Below are 22087 nucleotides of genomic sequence, written 5' to 3' on the forward strand. Positions count from 1 at the left end.
TTTAAATTTCGCCAACCATCATAGTGGAATCTGAACCCTGACCTGACCTAACTTGCATTTAATGAGAAAAAAATCAATATGAGAATTTCATGGAGATCTGATTAGAAACCGAATGGCTCCAAGAAGGAGATATTCGCACAACAGACACACACACCCAGAGAGACGCACTCAGACAAGTATTTGTGTGATTAAATATACAAATCCACATAAATGAGTTTTTGATGACAACTGATAGCTTCACCATCAACCCTGCTGATGCCAGCTTATTATTTGAAGATTTTTTTTAAATGTCATTCAAACTCTAACTACCCTGCTAGGTTTTGTACTCTCATTCTCTGGGTTATTTATTCTCTCAGAAATGTGACCATGATATTTCCATTCACACCATAGCTCCACTTTATTTTGGCTTCACTCATTGTCGATAATTATCTGACGATGTCCTGTGGATTTACACCTGTTGTCTGCGTGTTTTAGTCACAAATAAGCAGCTCGGTGCTGAAATATTCAAACTGAAATTATTGTGAAGCAGACGCCACCACTTTACTGAGATTGTCACAGTAACTTCATTGCAGTGTTGATGTAAGCCTACTTGTTATTATTATTATGACTCTCTCTGTCCAATTTCACCGATTATCTCCCATCCCTCATCCTGAATTTATTGCAGGTGCAAAAGCACTCTTCAACGATGTCCGTCTCCGAGATGCCTTTCAGCACCTGCAGACATTCAATCACATTTCACAAATTGCTGTTGAAGATGGGAATTAAAGGGAAAATGCAAAGGAAAAGAGCCAAGAGTGGGATCAGAGCTGACACTGGTGCAGGGCAGTGCCCGAATGGCTTCTCCTTCTGTGCTGTGAGATCTGCTGTCACCGGGGAGGCAGTGGTGAAGTAATATTGTCACTGGACTAGTAATCCAGAGATTCAGAATAATGCTCTGGGAACCCGGTTCGAATCCCACCACAGTCGATGGTGACATTTGAACTTGCTAAAAGTCTAATGATGACCATGAAACCATTGCCGATTGTTGTAAAAACCCATCTGGTTCACCAATGCCCTTTAGGGAAGGAAATCTGCCATCCTTCCCCAGTCTGGCCTACATGAGACTCCAGATCCTCAGCAATATGGTTGACTGTTAAATGTCCTCTGAAATGACCTAGCCAACCACTCAGTCCAAGGGCCATTAGGGATGGACAATAACTGCTCACTCAGCCGGCGACACCCAGATCCCCTGAACGAATAATAAAAAAAACGTTGGGATTCCATGCAGAAGGCCGACTTGAGAGAAGTTCTGTCTGAAATGGACTACCTCCCGTGAGAATTCAGAGCTTCCAGAAAAGGGACAAAGAAGATACCAGCAAGCACCACACACAACCTCACCCACATAATCCTTTACATCCATTTGAGTGGGTACGCAAGAATCTCCATTTAATGTCTCATTCAGACGATGAAACACCTCTGACAATGCAGCACTGCTCTGCACTGAAGTGCTGCTTTGCGCTGCGTTGGAGTGCTTACATTGAAGTTTGGTGTGTAAGGGAGTTCAGTGAAGAGTGGAAGGAGGTGCTATGGGAAGAAAGCTGATTGGAGACCAGTTCATCGAATGGAACCGGGAGCCAGGGCAAGAGAAGTAGGACTTTGATAAGTACGACCTGGTGAGGTAATTCTACTGGATAAAAGCAAATTACTGCGGATGCTGGAATCTGAAGCCAAAGAGAAAATGCTGGAAAATTTCAGCAGGTCTGGTAGCACCTGCCGGGAGAGAAAAGAGCTAAGGTTCCGAGTCCAGATGACCCTTTGTCAGCACAATGCCGTGCCCACCCTGGCATCCACTAGCACAGCCCACCCATGCCCAGCAGTACTGTTCCCCCCGTGTCCCCGCAGGAGAATTTGGCACACAATCAGCGGGAAAGGGCCCAGACGGGCGGCAGGTTGCCGGACCTCATTGTCCTCACCCCCTATGAGGAACAAGCCTTGGAGGTCGCGGGGATGGCCAAGGACAGATTGATCATAGCCTGACCTACGCCACAGAGGTGAGGGTCAATGGGCCCCCACCCAGATGACCTGTTACACGTGAATTATTCATCCAGCAAGGTGATCCTTTCCTCTCACTGACTACCTGTCCTTTCTCCCACAGGATTTCCAGCTGGTGGTGCTGGCCCACCCAGTGTGCCCCCCATGCCTCCCAAAAGAACAGCCTGGAGGAGAGCTCCCAGGATGCCACCATTGATTTTTTTTTTTATGGCTTCATAGTTGATGGCTACAAACAGGTCTCAGAAAAACCAAATGAATGGTTCCCACATTTTGTGGAAGCATTCTTCCAACCCTCAGATGGCAAATTTAATTTTCTCCATCTGGACAAATTCCGATAGGTCAGACAGTCTGCAGTTTTGGGTGGTGGTGATCGCCAGCCGAGCAGAATTCTCCGACAGATTATTAGAGAGGCAAAGGCAAGGGAGTCAGCCCTCCTACCCAAGAGATCTGGCTGTTCTGATACTGCGAAGACTGCAACTCTTGGGCAAAGCTCAACCTTCATCTCCACCACCATTGACATGTCCAAAACTCAACAAGTCTGGGACAAGACCATAACATGTGGGCATGGTTGGCCGTACCTCCTTGACACCGTTCGTATTTGTTCTCCCCCTCCGGGAAGAAAGTGCTCCTTCGGGTTCTGGTTACGTGGGCTCAGTGTACCACTTTTAGCTGCATTAGCTTAGCCTTACGCATGTGGAGGTGGAGTTAACCCCATGTAGTGCTTCACTCCAGATTCCCCACCCTATTTCAAACCACAGCGGGCCTACGCGGAAGGAGGTAGGCCCCCTCCAGATTGCACACGCCCGCCTATCGATAGCCCCCAATCGCAGGCCTGCCCATCATGCAGGCCCCCCCAGAGTCTTATCCCCCCCCCCCCCACCAGAACGGCCACCATGGCTGCGGGTCCGAGCTCCTGCCGGGTGGTACGAGGTTGGAACCATGCCGGCGGAACTCGGCCAGAACTCAGCCGGTCGACCGCAGAGAATCGCGTCCTGGCGTCAGAGCGGCGTGCCGGGAATTTCCAGCGTGACCCGGCGCGGACTCGGAGAATCCCGGCCCCTATCTCTGAGAATCTTTTCTAACAATTTCACTATCACTGATATCAAGCTCACTGGCCTATAATTACCTGGATTATCCTTACAACTCTTCTTAAATAATGGGACAACATTGGCTACCCTCCAATCCTCTGGGATCTCACCTGTGGCCAATGAGGACACAAAGATTTCTGTCAGAGGCCCAACAATTTCATCTCTCGTCTCCCTCATTAATCTGGGATAGATGCCATCTGGTCCTGGGGATTTGTCTAAATTAATGCTTTTTAAATACACCTAACACTTCCTCCCTCGTAATAACAACTTGTTCTAAAGTGTTTACACATCTCTCTGGGACACCACCAGTCACCGTGTCCCTTTCCTTTGTGAATACCGGTGCAAAATACTAATTGAGGAATTCACCTACTTCCTCTAGTTCTGCACATAATTTCCCTCCTTTGTCCTTGAGTGGACCAACACTTTCTCCAGCTACCCTCTTGTTCCTAATATACGTATAACATGCCTTGGGATTCTCCTGTCTGCGAAGGACATTTCATGACCCCTTTTTGCCTTCCTAACTCCCTGTTTGAGCTCTTTTCTACTTTCCTTGTATTCCTCAAGTGCTTTATCTGTTTTTAGCTGCCTATACCTCACATATGCATCTTTTTTCTTTTTGACTAGACTTACAATTTCCCTGGTCATCCACGGTTCCTGAATCCTGCCTCCGGATGCTCCGGTTTCCTCCCGCAGGTCCCGAAAGACGTGCTGAATTTGGACATTCTGAATTCTCCCTCTGTGACCCGAACAGGCGCCGGAATGTGGCGACTAGGGGCTTTTCACAGTAACTTCACTGCAGTGTTAATGTAAGACTACTTGGGACAATAAAGATTATTATTAATTAAAAACAAAGAGTAGGAAAAATGTTTTATTTGAGTGGCAGGCGGTGACTAGTGGGGTACCGCAGGGATCGGTGCTTGGGCCCCAGCTATTAATAGTCTGTATCAATGATTTGGATCAAGGAACAAACGTGATATTTCCAACTTTGCTGCTGACTCCAAACCTGGTGAGAATGTGAGTGGTGAGGAGGATGTTATGAGACTTCAAGGCAATTCAGACAAGTTGAGTTACACAGGAGGGACTGAAGGCAATACTGCAAATACTGAAAGAGGTTGGAACATTCGCAGGCTACAAACTTAACCTGGGCAAAAGCGAGACAATGCCAGTGAACCCAAATGGGGGAGGGACAGAGCTGGAGGGGCTCCCGTTCAAAACAGGCCAGAACAAATTCCGTTACCTGGGGATCCAGATAGCCGGACACTGGACACAGATCCACAAGTGGAACCTGACCAGCCTGGTAGATGAAGTAAGAAAAGATGTTCAACGCTGGAGCTCACTCCCACTCTCCCTTGCGGGAAGAGTGCAGACAATCAAAGCGTACGTACTGCCAAGATTCCTCTTCCTGTTTAGATCCACCCGATCTTCATCCCCAAGGGGGGGGGTAAGAACCCGAGAATTCCCAAACCGACACAGCAAAGAAGGAAAATCAAAGGGGGCTTGGCCTTACCAAACCTACAATACTACCACTGGGCAGCAATGGCAGAAAGAGTGAGGGGATGGGTACAAGAACCTGACACAGATTGGGTACAAATGGAGGAGGCATCCTGTAAAGGAACAACCCTCCGGGCCCTGGCCACGGTAGCACTCCCGTCCTCCTCAACTAACTACACAATGAGCACAGTGGTAGCGGCCACACTGAGAACGTGGACCCAGCTGAGACAACACTTCGGGATAACCAAAATGTCCCCCATGGCTCCCATATGCAGCAATCACAGACTCCCCCCAGCCATGCTGGAAACCACCTTCAAAAGATGGAGGCGGGACGGGGACAGTGACGGTCGGGGACTTCTATGTAGGGCACAGACTGGCGGCACTAGACGGCGAGGAAGGGAAAGCTAGCAAAAGGACAGGAAATGAGACACCTCCAAATAAAACACTTCCTCCGCAAAGAGACAGTGGGGTACCCCGGGGCCCCAGAAACCACACTACGAGAGGACCTGACAGGCACAATCAATGAGAAGGGGGGCTATGTGGGAAAATATACGGACAGCTGCTGGACAGAGCCCTGACTCCACTGGACAAGACCAGATAAAAATGGGAGGACGAACTGGGGACAGAGATGGGGTGGGGATTCTGGAGCGAAGCACTGAGCAGGGTGAGCTCCACCTCCTCCTGCGTAAGGGCACAGACTGGCGGCACTAGACGGCGAGGAAGGGAAAGCTAGCAAAAGGACAGGAAATGAGACACCTCCAAATAAAACACTTCCTCCGCAAAGAGACAGTGGGGTACCCCGGGGCCCCAGAAACCACACTACGAGAGGACCTGACAGGCACAAGCAATGAGAAGGGGGGCTATGTGGGAAAATATACGGACAGCTGCTGGACAGAGCCCTGACTCCACTGGACGAGACCAGATAAAAATGGGAGGACGAACTGGGGACAGAGATGGGGTGGGGATTCTGGAGCGAAGCACTGAGCAGGGTGAGCTCCATCTCCTCCTGCGTAAGGCTCAGCCTAATCCAGCTCAAAGTGGTGCACAGAGCACACCTGACCAGAACCCGAATGAGCAGGTTCTTCCCGGATGTGGAGGATAAATGTGAACGGTGCCAGAGAGGCCCGGCCAACCACACCCACATATTTTGGGTTTGTCCCAAACTTGTTGGGTTCTGGACAGCCTGCTCCAAGGCAATGTCCAAGGTTGTGGGGGTGAGGGTGAAGCCATGCCCAATAGTGGCAATCTTCTGGGTATCGGAGCAGCCAGAGTTACACATGGGGAAGGGAGCAAACGCCCTCGCTTTCGCTTCCCTAATCACACGCTGTAGAATCCCCCAGTAAAGCCCCTCTGTCACGGAAGCTCTCCCTCAATACTGACACTCCAATGATGCAGCGTTTCCCCTAGTAAAGCCCCTCTGTCACGGAAGCTCTCCCTCAATACTGTCACCCCAATGATGCAGCGTTTCCCCCAGTAAAGCCCCTCTGTCACGGAAGCTCTCCCTCAATACTGTCCCTCCAATGATGCAGCGTTTCCCCCAGTAAAGCCCCTCTGTCACGGAAGCTCTCCCTCAATACTGTCCCTCCAATGATGCAGCGTTTCCCCCAGTAACAGTCACTCTGTCACGGAAGCTCTCCCTCAATACTGTCCCTCCAATGATGCAGCGTTCCCCCCAGTAAAGCCCCTCTGTCACGGAAGCTCTCCCTCAATACTGTCACTCCAATGATGCAGCGTTTCCCCCAGTAAAGCCCCTCTGTCATGGAAGCTCTCCCTCAATACTGTTACTCCAATGATGCAGTGTTTCCCCCAGTAACAGTCACTGTGTGGAGTTGCACTTTCTCCCCGTGTCTGCGTGGGTTTCCTCCGGGTGCTCTGGTTTCCTCCCACAGTCCAAAGACGTATGGGGTAGGTGGATTGGCCAAGCCACATTGTCCCTTAGTGTCCAGGGATATGAAGGTTAGGTTGTGGCATTACAGGGATAGGGTGTGACATGGTTAGGTGTAGACTCGATGGGCTGAATGGCCTCCTTCTGCACTGTAGGGATTCTCTGATTCTATGAAAAGTAGTGAATTTCAGGACTGTGTCCAGGATAGTTTCCTGCAGCAATATGTTCCAGGTGCAACAAGGGGACAGGCAATATTAGATTTAGTTATGAGCAATAAGCCAATTTAATTAACAGCCTAACTGTAACATTTATGAAATAGTAAAATTTAGTGGAACGTTTGAAAGTGAAAAGCACTTTTCAGACACTAGAATTTTAAACTTGGGTAAGGCTGACTTTAACGGGATAAGACAGAGACTCTCCACGGTAAACTGGGAAGGTCTGTTAATGCAGCAAACAACTGAAGATCAGTGGAGAATATTTAAAGAAACATTTAACGAGATACAGAGCGAGTATATACCGAGGGGAAAAGGCTCCACTTCACAAAACAAACAGCCATGGACAACTAAACAGGCGAGGGACAACATTAAACTGAAATAAAGGGCTTAGAAAAACGCAAAACACAGCACAGATCCAGATGAATGGGATAGATATCAAACCAGCAAAGAATCACAAAGCAACTTACAGGAGCTAGCAAAAGGGATTATAAAAGGAAATTTGCACAGGGCAAAAAGATCAAGAATATGAAATGTTAGAGTTAGACAAAGGGAAAGTGGGTGGTCAACGCCAATGTAGGCCCATTGAAAGCTGAAAATGGACACGTGGTCAGTGATAATGGGGAGATAGCAGGCATGTTGAACAGCTGAAGTGCAGCACTCCCTCAGTACTGACCCTCTGACAGTGCAGCACTCCCTCAGTACTGAACCTCTGACAGTGCAGCACTCCCTCAGTACTGACCCTCTGACAGTGCAGCACTCCCTCAGTACTGACCCTCCGACAGTGCGGCGCTCCCTCAGTACTGACCCTCTGACAGTGCAGCACTCCCTCAGTACTGACCCTCTGACAGTGCGGCACCCTCAGTACTGACCCTCTAACAGTGCAGCACTCCCTCAGTACTGACCCTCTGACAGTGCAGCACTCCCTCAGTACTGACCCTCTGACAGTGCGGCACTCCCTCAGTACTGACCCTCTGACAGTGCGGCACTCCCTCAGTACTGACCCTCTGACAGTGCGGCACTCCCTCAGTACTGACCCTCTGACAGTGCAGCACTCCCTCAGTACTGACCCTCTGACAGTGCAGCACTCCCTCAGTACTGACCCTCTGACAGTGCAGCTCTCCCACAGTACTGACCCTCTGACAGTGCAGCACTCCCTCAGTACTGACCCTCTGACAGTGCGGCACTCCCTCAGTACTGACCCTCTGACAGTGCGGCACTCCCTCGGTACTGACCCTCTGACAGTGCAGCTCTCCCTCAGTACTGACCCTCTGACAGTGCAGCACTCCCTCAGCACTGACCCTCTGACAGTGCAGCACTCCCTCAGTACTGACCCTCTGACAGTGCGGCACTCCCTCAGTACTGACTCTCTGACAGTGCAGCACTCCCTCAGTACTGACCCTCTCACAGTGCAGCACTCCTCAGTACGGACCCTCTGACAGTGCGGCACTCCCTCAGTAATGACCCTCTGACCGTGCAGCACTCCCTCAGTACTGACCCTGTGACAGTGCGGCACTCCCTCAGTACTGACCCTCTGACAGTGCGGCACTCCCTCAGTACTGACCCTGTGACAGTGCGGCACTCCCTCAGTACTGACCCTCTGACAGTGCGGCACTCCCTCAGCACTGACCCTCTGACAGTGCGGCACTCCCTCAGTACTGACCCTCTGACAGTGCGGCACTCCCTCAGTACTGACCCTCTGACAGTGCGGCACTCCCTCAGTACTGACCCTCTGACAGTGCAGCACTCCCTCAGTACTGACCCTCTGACAGTGCAGCACTCCCTCAGTACTGACCCTCTGACAGGGCAGCACTCCCTCAGCACTGACCTTCTGACAGTGCGGCACTCCCTCAGTACTGACCCTCTGACAGTGCGGCACTCCCTCAGCACTGACCCTCTGACAGTGCAGCACTCCCTCAATACTGACCCTCTGACAGTGCAGCACTCCCTCAGTACTGACGCTCTGACAGTGCAGCACTCCCTCAGTACTGACTCTCTGACAGTGCAGCACTCCCTCAGTACTGACCCTCTGACAGTGCTGCACTCCCTCAGTACTGACTCTCTGACAGTGCGCCACTCCCTCAGTACTGACCCTCTGACAGTGCAGCACTCCCTCAGTACTGACCCTCTGACAGTGCAGCACTCCCTCAGTACTGACCCTCTGACAGTGCAGCACTCCCTCAGTACGGACCCTCTGACAGTGCGGCACTCCCTCAGTACTGACCCTCTGACAGTGCAGCACTCCCTCAGTACTGACTCTCTGACAGTGCAGCACTCCCTCAGTACTGACCCTCTGACAGTGCAGCACTCCCTCAGTACTGACCCTCTGACCGTGCAGCACTCCCTCAGTACTGACCCTCTGACAGTGCGGCGCTCCCTCAGTACTGACCCTCTGACAGTGCAGCACTCCCTCAGTACTGACCCTCTGACAGTGCGTCAGCAAAATGTGTGTTTTGGGCACGCCTTTTATATTCTTTTGTATGAAATGTTAAAAATTTAAGAAAAATCATTTCCAAAATAAAAAATGTACATCTAGATCTTGTCCGGCAATAGACGGCTTAGTGATCTCATTAGATGCAGATAAAGCTTTGGGCTAGGTGGAGTGACATTATTTATTTTACACGCTGTCGAACTTTGGGCTGGGAAGGGAGTTTGTGAAGTACTTGATAAAAATCCTCTGCCAGAAGTTCTTCCGAACAGTTATAAATCGGATCATGAGTCTTCCTGAAAAAACAGGTAGTGCCCTTTCCGACGCTGCCGCCATTGAGGATACAGGACAGGGTGGTCTCTGGCACCTGGGTGGGGGAGGGGAAGGTGTCTGATATCTACCAGGAACTACAGGAGGTGGAGGAAACCCCGGTGGAGGAGCTCAAGGGCAAGTGGGAGGAGGAGCTAGGTGAGGAGTTGGAAGCGGGTCTGTGGGCAGAGGTCCTGGGCAGGGTTAATTCCTCCTAATCATGTGCCAGGCTCAGTCTAATTCAATTTAAGGTGGTTCACTGGGCACACATGACGGCAGCGAGAATGAGCCAGTTTTTTGGGGTAGAAGACAGTTGTATGAAGTGCAAAGGCAGCCCTGCAAACTATGTCCACATGTTTTGTGCATGCCCGGAGCTTAGAGAGTTCTGGCAAGGGTTCGCGAGGGCAATGTCCAAGGTGCTTAACACACGGGTGGTGCCGAGTCCAGCGATAGCGATCTTTGGCGTGTCGGAAGGCCTGGGCGTTCAGGGGGCGAAAGAGGCCGACGTCTTGGCCTTTGCCTCCCTAGTAGCCCGGAGACAGATTTTATTAATGTGGAGGGACTCGAAGCCCCCGAGTTTCGATACTTGGGTTACCAACATGGCTGGGTTTCTCAGCCTCGAGAAAATAAAGTTTGCCTTAAGAGGGTCTACGCTAGGGGTCTCTCGGAGGTGGCAGCCGTTCATCAACTTTGTCGGGAAAATTAAAATGTCAGCAGCAGCAGCAATCCGTGGGGGGGGGGGGGAGGGGGGAGTGAGTGCTTCATTGGGATGCTGTGGGAAGACTGGGTCGCGTGGGGTAATGTCTATTTAATTGTTATTGTATATTCTCTTTTTGCACTATGTTAATGTTCACTCTAGTTTGTTTTGTTATTATTGTTACTACTAACTCATCATGGCGTTCGTATGGGGGGGTAAAAATGCTAGGATCCCAAAGAAGGTCTTACAAAAAACAAAAACCAGGGGAGGGTTAGCCCTCCCGAATCTACAACTCTACCACTGGGCAGCAACAGCCGAGCGAGTAAGGGGATGGATCCAGGAGCCAGAAGCTGAGTGGGTGCGTGCGGAGGAGGCCTCCTGCATGGGAACCTCCCTCCGGGCCCTCGCCACGGCAGCACTCCCATCCCCACCCAAAAAACACTCCAGCAGCCCAGTGGTGACAGCCACCCTCCAATCCTGGAACCAACTGCGGCAGCAACTTGGCCTGACCAAAATGTCGAACAGGGCTCCCATCTGCAACAACCATAGGTTCAAACCAGCACTGACCGACGCCACCTTCAAAAGGTGGAGGCAGGACGGGGGGACACTGACAGTCAGGGACCTGTACACGGACGACAGGATCGCAACACTGGACGAACTGACAGAGAAATTTCAGCTAGCTGGGGGGAACGAGCTACGGTACCTGCAGCTCAAAAACTTCCTACGAAAGGAGACAAGGACGTACCCACAACCGCCACGACAGACACTACTGGAAGACCTACTGGACGCAAGTATCCTAGAGAAAGGGAACTGTAGTGACATGTATGACCGACTGGTAGATAGGGACGACACCGTACTGGACGCAACAAGGAGGAAATGGGAGGACGACCTGGGGATGGAGATCGGGTGGGGACTCTGGAGCGAAGCACTGCATAGGGTCAACTCCACCTCCACGTGCGCAAGGCTCAGCCTGACGCAACTAAAAGTGGTACATAGAGCCCACTTAACAAGAACCCGTATGAGTAGGTTCTTCCCGGAGGTGGAAGACAGATGTGAGCGGTGCCAAAGAGGCCCGGCCAACCACGCCCACATGTTCTGGTCCTGCCCCAGACTCGTGGAGTACTGGACAGCCTTCTTCGAGGTAATGTCCAAAGTGGTGGGAGTGAGGGTGGAGCCATGCCCGATAGTGGCGGTCTTCGGGGTTTCAGAACAGCCAGATCTATTCCTGGGGAGGAGGGCGGATGCCCTTGCCTTTGCCTCCCTGATCGCCCGCCGTAGAATCCTGTTTGGCTGGCGGTCAGCAGCACCGCCCAGAGCTGCGGACTGGCTGTCCGACCTCTCGGAATCTCTCCAAATGGAGAAAATCAAATTTGCCATCCGAGGGTCGGACGACGGCTTCCACAGAACGTGGGAGCCATTCATGCAACTGTTCCGGGACCTATTTGTGGCCAATGTACAAGAGGAAGAATAGTCGGGGGAAGGTAGCGGGAGGGGGGGGGGGGGCTACAGGTTCGTTACGGGGGTTCGATGGCTAGCTAAGGCCCAAAACCAAGCTAAATAAACATGTTGAGGGGGGGGGGGGGGGGGGGGCGCAGTTACTACTACGAAGATGCTTACCTGTAAATATGTGTGTTAATTTTTGCGTGTTTGTTTTTGTTTGTTTTTTTTTCTCTCTCCTAACAATTTGTAATTTGTTCAATATAAAATACGAAAACTGAATAAAAACATTTATAAAAAAAAATTATTGTTACTACTGTTTTATTACGAAAAATTCTCCAAAACCTTAATAAAAATACTTTTATTAAAAATTAGAATAAAAAAATAAATCTGATCATGATTTTCAGCGAGTGTCTAGGCAGGGTTGCAGATTATCCCCTATTGTTTGCAATAGCTATTGAACCCCTAGCCGAGGAAATGTTGATATTTTGATTTTATTATTTACAGCACAGAAGGACGCCATTTGGACAATTGTGTCTGCACCGGCTCCCAAAAGAGCAGCCTAGCTAGTCCCATTCCCAAGCCCTAACTCCGGAGCCCCCTAAATTCAATCACATCAAATAATAATAATAATCTTCATTGTCACAAGTAGGCTTACATTAACACTGCAATGAAGTTACTGTGAAAATCCCCTCGTCGCCACATTCCGGCCCCTGTTCGGGTCACAGAGGGAGAATTCAGAATGTCCATTTCACCTAACAACACATTTTCCGGGGCTTGGGGGATAAACCGGAGCATCCGGAGGAAATCCACGCAGACATGGGGAGAACATGCAGACTCCACACAGACAGTGACCCAGCCGGGAATCGAACCTGGGACCCTGCCGCTGTGAAGCCACAGTGACAACCACTGTGCTACCGTGCTGCCCCCAATATATATCCAGATCTCTTTTGGACGTCCGATGGAATTCACCTCCACCACTCTCCCAAACAGCACATTCCTAATCCAAACAACTCTGGTAAAGAACTTTCTCACCTCACTCCGAGCTCTCTTGCTGACTATCTTGAAATTGCGATCCCTAGTCACTGACTTAACAACCAATGGAAACAGAATATCTTCCTTTACCCTGTCAAAGTTGTTCAGGATTTTGAACACCTCAATAAAGTCGCCTCTTTAATCCTCTCTGCACCAAGGAGAAAAAGCCCAATTTCCCCAATCTTTCCTTGCATCTAAAATTCCTCATTCCTGGTATCATTCTACTGTAGTAAATTACCTCTGCACCTCTCTCCAGGGCTTTAGCATCTTCCCTTGCACGGTAGCACAGTGGTTAGCAATGTTGCTTCACAGCACAAGGGTCCCAGGTTCGATTCTCGGCTTGGGTCACTGTCCGTGTGGAGTTTGCACATTCTCCCCGTGTCTGTGTGGGTATCACCCCCACAACCCACAAAGGTGTGCAGGGTAGGTGGATTGGCCACACTAAATTGCCCCTTAATTGAAAAATAAGTGAATTGGGTCATCTAAATTGATTAAAAAAAGAAATATCTTGTGATTTTCCCTACTTTTACCAATCAGAGCTCTCTCATATTCCCTAGGTCAGCACGGTGGCACAGTGGTTAGCACTGTGACTTCACAGCGCAAGGGTCCCAGGTTTGTTTACCGGCTGGGTCACTCTCTGCGGAGTCTGCACGTTCTTCCCGTGTCTACGTGGGCTTCCTCCGGGTGCTCCAAATTGAGAATTTGGACATTCTGAATTCTCCCTCTATGTACCTGAACAGGTGCTGGAATGTGGTAACTAGGGGCTTTTCACAGTAACTTCTTTGTAATGTAAACCTACTTGTGACAATAAAGATTATTATAAGATTATTATTGTTATTTTCTGTTCTGCTAATTGCTTTCTTAAGCTCCAACCTGTACTTTTTGTACTCCACTAATGCATCCATTGATTTGCTCCCCTTGTACTTACTAAAAGCCTCTCTTTTCCTTCTCATCGTATCCTGAATGTCTCTGGTCATCCATGGTTCCCTGGGTTTGTCAACTCCTTCCTATTACCCTGGAGGGAACATGTTGGGCCTCATTTCCTTTTTCAATGCCCCCCACTGCCCTTTTATAGATTTCCCCACAAGTAACTCTTTCCAGTCTACCTTGGCCAGATCCTGCTTATTTTACTAAAATCGACTCTCCTCCAATCCAAAACCTTTTTTTACAACTTGTCTATTTCTTTGTCCATAACAAGCTTAAATTGTACCATGTTGTGGTCACTATCACTAAAATGCTCCCCCACCAACACATCAGCCAACTGTCCGGCTTCATTCCTCAGAGTTAGATCCAGCACTGCACCGTCCCCTCTTGGACCCTCTCACCTTGGGACTTTAACCTATGTTAAATAATGTTATGAAACCCATGCTGCATTTAGCATGGTCAATCCACCTAACTTGAACATCTTTGGACTGTGGGAGGAAACTGAAGTACCCGGAGGAAACCCACGCAGACACGGGAAGAATGTGCAGACTCTGCAAAGACAGTCCTGAAATACCCTCCCTAACAGCACAGTGGGTGTACCTACACCTCGAGGACTGCAGTAGTTCAAGAAGGCAGCTCACCATCACCTTCTGAAGGGCAACTAGGGCTGGGCAATAAATGCTGGCCTAACCAGCGACGCCCACAACCCAGAAATGAAGTCACCCAAGGCCAGAATCGAGCCCAGGTCCCTGGTGTTGTGAGGCAGCAGTGCTAACCACTGTGCCACAGTGCCAACCCATTCTTATTGAATGACAGAACATGGTTGGTTAAATGAAAGGTCTTCTTGAATAGACCCATATCATTCGACCTTGCTATGATTGTATTTGTCAAGCATGATTTCCCTTCATAAATCCATGCTGTCTCTGTCCATCCTGCCACTGGTTTCCAAGTGCTCTGCTATAAAATCTTTGATAATGGATTCTAGAATGTTCCCCACTGCCGATGCCAGACTTACTGGTCTATAATTCCCTGTTTTCTCTCTGTCTCCCTATTTAAATAGTGGAGTTACGTTAGCCACCCTCCAATCTGCAGGAACTGTTCCAGAGTCTATAGAATCCTGGAAGACATCCACTATTTCTAGAGCCACCTCCTTAAGTACTTTGGGATGCAGATTATCAGGCCTGGTAGCACAGTGGTTAGCGCTGTTGCTTCACCACGCCAGGGTCCCAGGTTCGATTCCCGGCTTGGGTCTGTGTGGAGTTTGCACGTTCTCCCTGTGTCTGTGTGCATTTCCTCCGGGTGCTCCGGTTTCCTCCCACAAATTCTGAAAGACGTGCTGTTAGGTGAATTGGACATTCTGAATTCTCCCTCTGTGACCCGAACAAGCGCCGGAATGTGGCGACTAGGGGATTTTCACAGTAACTTCATTGCAGTGTTAATGTCAGCCTACTTATGACAATAACGATTATTATTATAAAAGTCGTGAGGTTACAGATTGTGGTTGTATATAATTATGTTGCTGCTGATGGTCCACAGCACCTCATGAATGCTCAGTTTTGAGTTGCTAGATTTGTTCTGAATCTACTCCATTTAACATGATGGTAGTGCCATACAACACGATAGAGGGTATCCTCAATGTGAAGATGGGACTTTGTCGTCACAAGGACTGTGCTGTGGTCACTGCTACCGATACTATCATGGACAGATGGATTGGTCAGGACAAAGTCTTGTAGGTTTTTCCTTCTTATTGGTTCCTGTACCACATGCTGCGTGCTCAGTCTGGCAGATATGTGTATCAGGACTCAGCCAGCTTGTTCATTATAGGTACGACCGAGCCACTCTTAGTGATGGACATTACAGTCCCCACCCAGAGTACATTCTGCGTCCCTGCCACCCTCAGTGCTTCCTCCAACATGGAGGAGTACTGATTCATCAGCTGAGGGGGGAGTGTGAGGGGCACGGTGTGGAAGATGGTTATCAGTAGGAGGTTTCTTTCCCCGAGTTTGACCCAATGACATGAAATCTCATGGGGACTGGAGTCAATGTTGAGGACTCCCGGCTGCATACCACAGGCAGGTCTGTCATGTGGTGGGATGGATAGAAGACAGTAATGTATGATTCACATGTTAGGACAGAAAAGCTTTCCATTACACCTCAAGCTGCACTGACATGCCTGATCTTGGAGGGTAGCATCTTGTCAATCAAGAGAAATGTCCTGTGCTACACTCTCTGTCATTTGAGAGTTTCTCCATCCTCATTCCCCCCCAGATAAAGCACAGGTCAGCGTCACATTGAGAGTAGGCGTGAAGGATTTTAAACCTGCTTTCACTCTGTGATCTGATTTCCTCACACATTAAATGCATTGGACAACTTCTCATAAATGGGACAGGGTGGAAGGAGATGGTCTGATCTTTTGTTTCAGGAGAGTGTGATATGAAGCAGCACAGGATTAATGTCACTGAATGCTTCTTAATCCCAGACCTCAACATTATACAATGTGACAGGTAAACCAACCAAACACTGGAATTCTTAGCATTGCATTTCTCACAAACAACAGATTTCTAAGTCAAAAAATGATGGCACTCCAGAAATATATTCGTACACTTTATAGAAAATGAATGTATAAATATCATGAATTACTGGATATATTAAATGTATCCTCTGGAATTATTCTGGATTGAAAATGTATACTGTAGAATTATTCTAAATCTAAAATGTACACTGTGGAATTATTCTATATATTAAATGTGCCCTCTGTAATTATTCTGGATTGAAAATATATACAGTATAATTATTCTAAATATATAAAATGTATCCTGTGGAATTATTCTAGATCTAAAATGTACTCTGTGGAATTAATTCTACATCTAAAATGTACTCTGTGGAATTAATTCTAAAGCGAAAATATATAGAGCAGAATTGTTCTGGATATGAAATGTATACTGTGAAATTATTGCAGTGAAGCTGATTCCTTCCTCACACTGCCTAGACAGGGTTTACTAACAGAACACTTCCCACTGCCTTGCCTTCCTAATTATTACACGGCAACATTACCCAGCTAAAGATTATGTCTTGCTCCCTATTTCCCCTTCTTGCTGCTCTTTGCATTTATCTCCAACAATTTCTCATTCATTTGGCTGTTATTTCCCTCTGTTTTCTCAGTCATTATAAGGTGGGCGGCACGTTAGCACAGTGGTTAGCACTGTTGCTTCACAGCACCAGGGTCTCGGGTTCGATTGGGTCACTGTCTGTGCGGAGTCTGCACGTTCTCCCCGTGTCTGCGTGGGTTTCCTCCGGATGCTCCGGTTTCCTCCCGCAAATTCCGAATATACGTGCTGTTAGGTGAATTGGACATTCTGAATTCTCCCTCTGTGACCCGAACAGGCGCCGGAATGTGGCGACTAGGGGCTTTTCGCAGTAACTTCATTGCAATGTTAATGTAAGCATACTTGTGACACTAATAAAGATTATTATTAATATTATAATCTCCTTCCTTTGCTCTCTTCATCTTCCCAGTCTCAGACTTTATCTCCCCTCAGCCCTCTCGGTATTTCGTCCCCTCAGGGTCAGCAGATGGAGAATGCAGTTGAGCCCACCTTCTCAAGGACAATTAGGGAAGAGTCGGAAATGTTGGTCAAGCCAGTGACACTCACATCCCGTACATGAATCAAAAAAAGGTTCTCTCCAAATTTTCACTCCACTTGCATCTTTTCTACTTCTCAGATTCTTTCTCACCTAGCTTCTCTCTCCCAATCTCTCATTTCTTCCCCTTCCTCTCCCTATTCCTCCTTCTCCCCAATTTCTCCCAATAGCTTCTCTCTCTTTAAGTCTCTCTTTCTACCTTCCTACCAATTTAGTCTCTCTTTTCTCCCAGGGTCGACATATCTCCAATGTTTTACTATTATCTCGATCTCCCTTTCTCCTCCAATAATTCCCCACCTAAGTCTCTCTCTGTGAGCTTTCCCCCACTGGCTATTTCCTCTCAACACACTCTCCCTGTCTATTTCGCCAATCGCAGTCCCATTTTCCACATCTTCATCCACTGTCTCTCCCTCAACACTCATCTATTCACACCCTGTCCATCCACAGTCTCTCTCTTTCTCTCGCCGCCCCCCATCTCCTCTTCCTGGTTCCTCTTTGCCTTTCTTCTCTCTGTCCCTAATCTCTCTCCACAGTGTCTCTCACCATCTCTCTCTCCCTAATCTCTCTCCACAGTGCCTCTCACCATCTCTCTCTCTCTCCATCTCTCTCCACAGCCTCTCTCACCATCTCTCTCTCCCTAATCTCTCTCCACCGTGTCTCTCACCATCTCTCTCTCCCTAATCTCTCTCCACAGTGTCTCTCACCATCACTCTCTCCCTAATCTCTCTCCACAGTGCCTCTCACCATCTCTCTCTCTCTCCATCTCTCTCCACAGTGTCTCTCACCATCTCTCTCTCCCTAATCTCTCTCCACAGTGTCTCTCACCATCTCTCTCTCCCTAATCTCTCTCCACAGCCTCTCTCACCATCTCTCTCTCCCTAATCTCTCTCCACAGTGTCTCTCACCATCTCTCTCTCCCTAATCTCTCTCCACAGTGTCTCTCACCATCTCCCTCTCCCTAATCTCTCTCCACAGTGTCTCTCACCATCTCTCTCTCCCTAATCTCTCTCCACAGTGTCTCTCGCCATCTCTCTCTCCCTAATCTCTCTCCACAGTGTCTCTCGCCATCTCTCTCTCCCTAATCTCTCTCCACAGTGTCTCTCACCATCTCTCTCTCCCTAATCTCTCTCCACAGTGTCTCTCACCATCTCTCTCTCCCTAATCTCTCTCCACAGTGTCTCTCACCATCTCTCTCTCCCTAATCTCTCTCCACAGTGCCTCTCCATCTCTCTCTCCCTAATCTCTCTCCACAGTGTCTCTCACCATCTCTATCTCCCTAATCTCTCTCCACAGTGTCTCTCACCATCTCTCTCTCCCTAATCTCTCTCCACAGTGTCTCTCACCATCTCTCTCTCCCTAATCTCTCTCCACAGTCTCTCACCATCTCTCTCTCCCTAATCTCTCTCCACAGTGTCTCTCACCATCTCTCTCTCCCTAATCTCTCTCCACAGTGTCTCTCACCATCTCTCTCTCCCTAATCTCTCTCCACAGTGTCTCTCACCATCTCTCTCTCCCTAATCTCTCTCCACAGTGTCTCTCACCATCTCTCTCTCCCTAATCTCTCTCCACAGTGTCTCTCACCATCTCTCGCTCCCTAATCTCTCTCCACAGTGTCTCTCACCATCTCTCTCTCCCTAATCTCTCTCCACAGTGTCTCTCACCATCTCTCTCTCCCTAATCTCTCTCCACAGTGTCTCTCCATCTCTCTCTCCCTAATCTCTCCACAGCCTCTCTCACCATCTCTCTCTCCCTAATCTCTCTCAACAGTGTCTCTCACCATCTCCCTCTCCCTAATCTCTCTCCACAGTGTCTCTCACCATCTCTCTCTCCCTAATCTCTCTCCACAGTGTCTCTCACCATCTCTCTCTCCCTAATCTCTCTCCACAGTGTCTCTCCATCTCTCTCTCCCTAATCTCTCTCCACAGTGTCTCTCACCATCTCTCTCTCCCTAATCTCTCTCCACAGTGTCTCTCACCATCTCTCTCTCCCTAATCTCTCTCCACAGTGTCTCTCACCATCTCTCTCTCCCTAATCTCTCTCCACAGTGTCTCTCCATCTCTCTCTCCCTAATCTCTCTCCACAGTGTCTCTCACCATCTCTCTCTCCCTAATCTCTCTCCACAGTGTCTCTCACCATCTCTCTCTCCCTAATCTCTCTCCACAGTGTCTCTCACCATCTCTCTCTCCCTAATCTCTCTCCACAGTGTCTCTCACCATCTCTCTCTCCCTAATCTCTCTCCACAGTGTCTCTTACCATCTCTCGCTCCCTAATCTCTCTCCACAGTGTCTCTCACCATCTCTCTCTCCCTAATCTCTCTCCACAGTGTCTCTCACCATCTCTCTCTCCCTAATCTCTCTCCACAGTGTCTCTCCATCTCTCTCTCCCTAATCTCTCCACAGCCTCTCTCACCATCTCTCTCTCCCTAATCTCTCTCAACAGTGTCTCTCACCATCTCCCTCTCCCTAATCTCTCTCCACAGTGTCTCTCACCATCTCTCTCTCCCTAATCTCTCTCCACAGTGTCTCTCACCATCTCTCTCTCCCTAATCTCTCTCCACAGTGTCTCTCCATCTCTCTCTCCCTAATCTCTCTCCACAGTGTCTCTCACCATCTCTCTCTCCCTAATCTCTCTCCACAGTGTCTCTCACCATCTCTCTCTCCCTAATCTCTCTCCACAGTGTCTCTCACCATCTCTCTCTCCCTAATCTCTCTCCACAGTGTCTCTCCATCTCTCTCTCCCTAATCTCTCTCCACAGTGTCTCTCACCATCTCTCTCTCCCTAATCTCTCTCCACAGTGTCTCTCACCATCTCTCTCTCCCTAATCTCTCTCCACAGTGTCTCTCACCATCTCTCTCTCCCTAATCTCTCTCCACAGTGTCTCTCACCATCTCTCTCTCCCTAATCTCTCTCCACAGTGTCTCTCACCATCTCTCTCTCCCTAATCTCTCTCCACAGCCTCTCTCACCATCTCTCTCTCCCTAATCTCTCTCCACAGTGTCTCTCACCATCTCTCTCTCCCTAATCTCTCTCCACAGTGTCTCTCACCATCTCTCTCTCCCTAATCTCTCTCCACAGTGTCTCTCACCATCTCTCTCCCTAATCTCTCTCCACAGTGTCTCTCACCATCTCTCTCTCCCTAATCTCTCTCCACAGTGTCTCTCACCATCTCTCTCTCCCTAATCTCTCTCCACAGTGTCTCTCCATCTCTCTCTCCCTAATCTCTCTCCACAGTGTCTCTCACCATCTCTCTCTCCCTAATCTCTCTCCACAGTGTCTCTCACCATCTCTCTCTCCCTTTGTCTCTCCACAGTGTCTCTCACCATCTCTCTCTCCCTAATCTCTCTCCACAGTGTCTCTCACCATCTCTCTCTCCCTTTGTCTCTCCACAGTGTCTCTCACCATCTCTCTCTCCCTAATCTCTCTCCACAGTGTCTCTCACCATCTCTCTCTCCCTAATCTCTCTCCACAGTGTCTCTCACCATCTCTCTCTCCCTAATCTCTCTCCACAGTGTCTCTCCATCTCTCTCTCCCTTTGTCTCTCCCCTGGAGTCCATTCTCTCTCTCTCCCGACTCTTTCTCCACACTGCCCAGTCCCTTTCCCCAGTCACTCTCTGAGCCAGTGTCTCTCTCTTTTTCTCTATCCAATATTCACGATGTTCTCTCTCTCCCCGCAGCTTTTACTTACGTTCCAGATAGCGAAGAAGATGAGAGACGAGCAGAGCACCAGGGACAGCATGTAACAGAAGGCAGCGAATGTAAACGCCATCATTTCTCCCGATCTTGGCGACTTGATCCCAAATTTCCGCAATTCCCATCGGATCCCTTCCGACAGCCTCCAGCAAATCCAAGCGGGAAAATGTCAGCTCCAAGGATCTCCAGGCAGTCAGAGGCAGTGTCTAATCCTGACTGGGAACTTTCCCTGGATCGCCCTCAGTATCTCCACACCTCCTGACAGTTTCTAATCCCCTTCCTCTGACATACTTTCAAAACATTCACTTCAACACTCTGCACAGCCGGATGGCAGCGAAATCCTTTCAATCTGAGCAATTTGGCAGGCAGTCCGGATTGTTACTGGCCAAGCCTTTCCCCCAGATACTGAACTGACACTCGGAGCTGCTGAGGGGTCAGCAGATAGTCAGCTGGCAGAGACAGGGAGAATTGATGCCCCTTCCTGGAAAAACTCCTCACTGTCACATTCCACCCTCTGCCCGCCTCCCTCAACACTTCCCAACTCATTGGCTGCCGGCTGCCGGCTCACACAACAAGCGACAGCGTTAAACAGCAAAGTAACAGAACTCTGCTCCCATGGAGAGGGAGAAGCCAGTAATAACCCACCGAGAAATCTAGCACAGAGATAGAGGGCGCCCCAAAAACAAACCCAACTACAGCCACCATAGTGAGGACTTAGACATCAACTATATCTACCATAGTGAGGACTTAAACACCAACTATATCTATCATAGTGAGGACTTAAACACCAACTATATATACCATAGTGAGGACTTAAACACCAACTATATCTACCATAGTGAGGACTTAAACACCAACTATATCTACCATAGTGAGGACTTAGACATCAACTATATCTATCATAGTGAGGACTTAAACACCAACTATATCTACCATAGTGAGGACTTAAACACCAACTATATCTATCATAGTGAGGACTTAAACACCAACTATATCTACCATACTGGGGCTGTTTAGCACAGGGCTAAATCGCTGGCTTCGAAAGCAGGCCAGCAACACGGTTCGATTCCCGTAACAGCCTCCCCGAACAGGCGCCGGAATGTGGCGACTAGGGGCTTTTCACAGCAACTTCATTTGAAGCCTACTCGTGACAATAAGCGATTTTCATTCATTCATTCATTTCATAGTGAGGACTTAAACACCAACTATATCTATCAT

The 22087-nt window shown here is 49.0% G+C and overlaps 1 protein-coding gene across 1 annotated transcript in view; it reads right to left on the reverse strand.

Moving 5' to 3' along the window:
- cnih3 (cornichon family AMPA receptor auxiliary protein 3) overlaps positions 1 to 21446 on the reverse strand; it is an 83735-nt gene extending 62289 nt beyond the window's left edge. Inside the window, exon 1 of the mRNA XM_038798915.1 lies at positions 20865 to 21446. Coding sequence (XP_038654843.1) covers positions 20865 to 20948 — 84 coding nt within the window. The 5' untranslated portion in view covers positions 20949 to 21446. The remainder of the gene's footprint in view (positions 1 to 20864) is intronic.
- Between the last annotated feature and the right edge of the window lie 641 nt (positions 21447 to 22087).

This window comes from Scyliorhinus canicula, chromosome 6, assembly GCF_902713615.1.
Source record: "Scyliorhinus canicula chromosome 6, sScyCan1.1, whole genome shotgun sequence".
NCBI classification, from domain to species: Eukaryota; Metazoa; Chordata; class Chondrichthyes; order Carcharhiniformes; family Scyliorhinidae; genus Scyliorhinus; species Scyliorhinus canicula.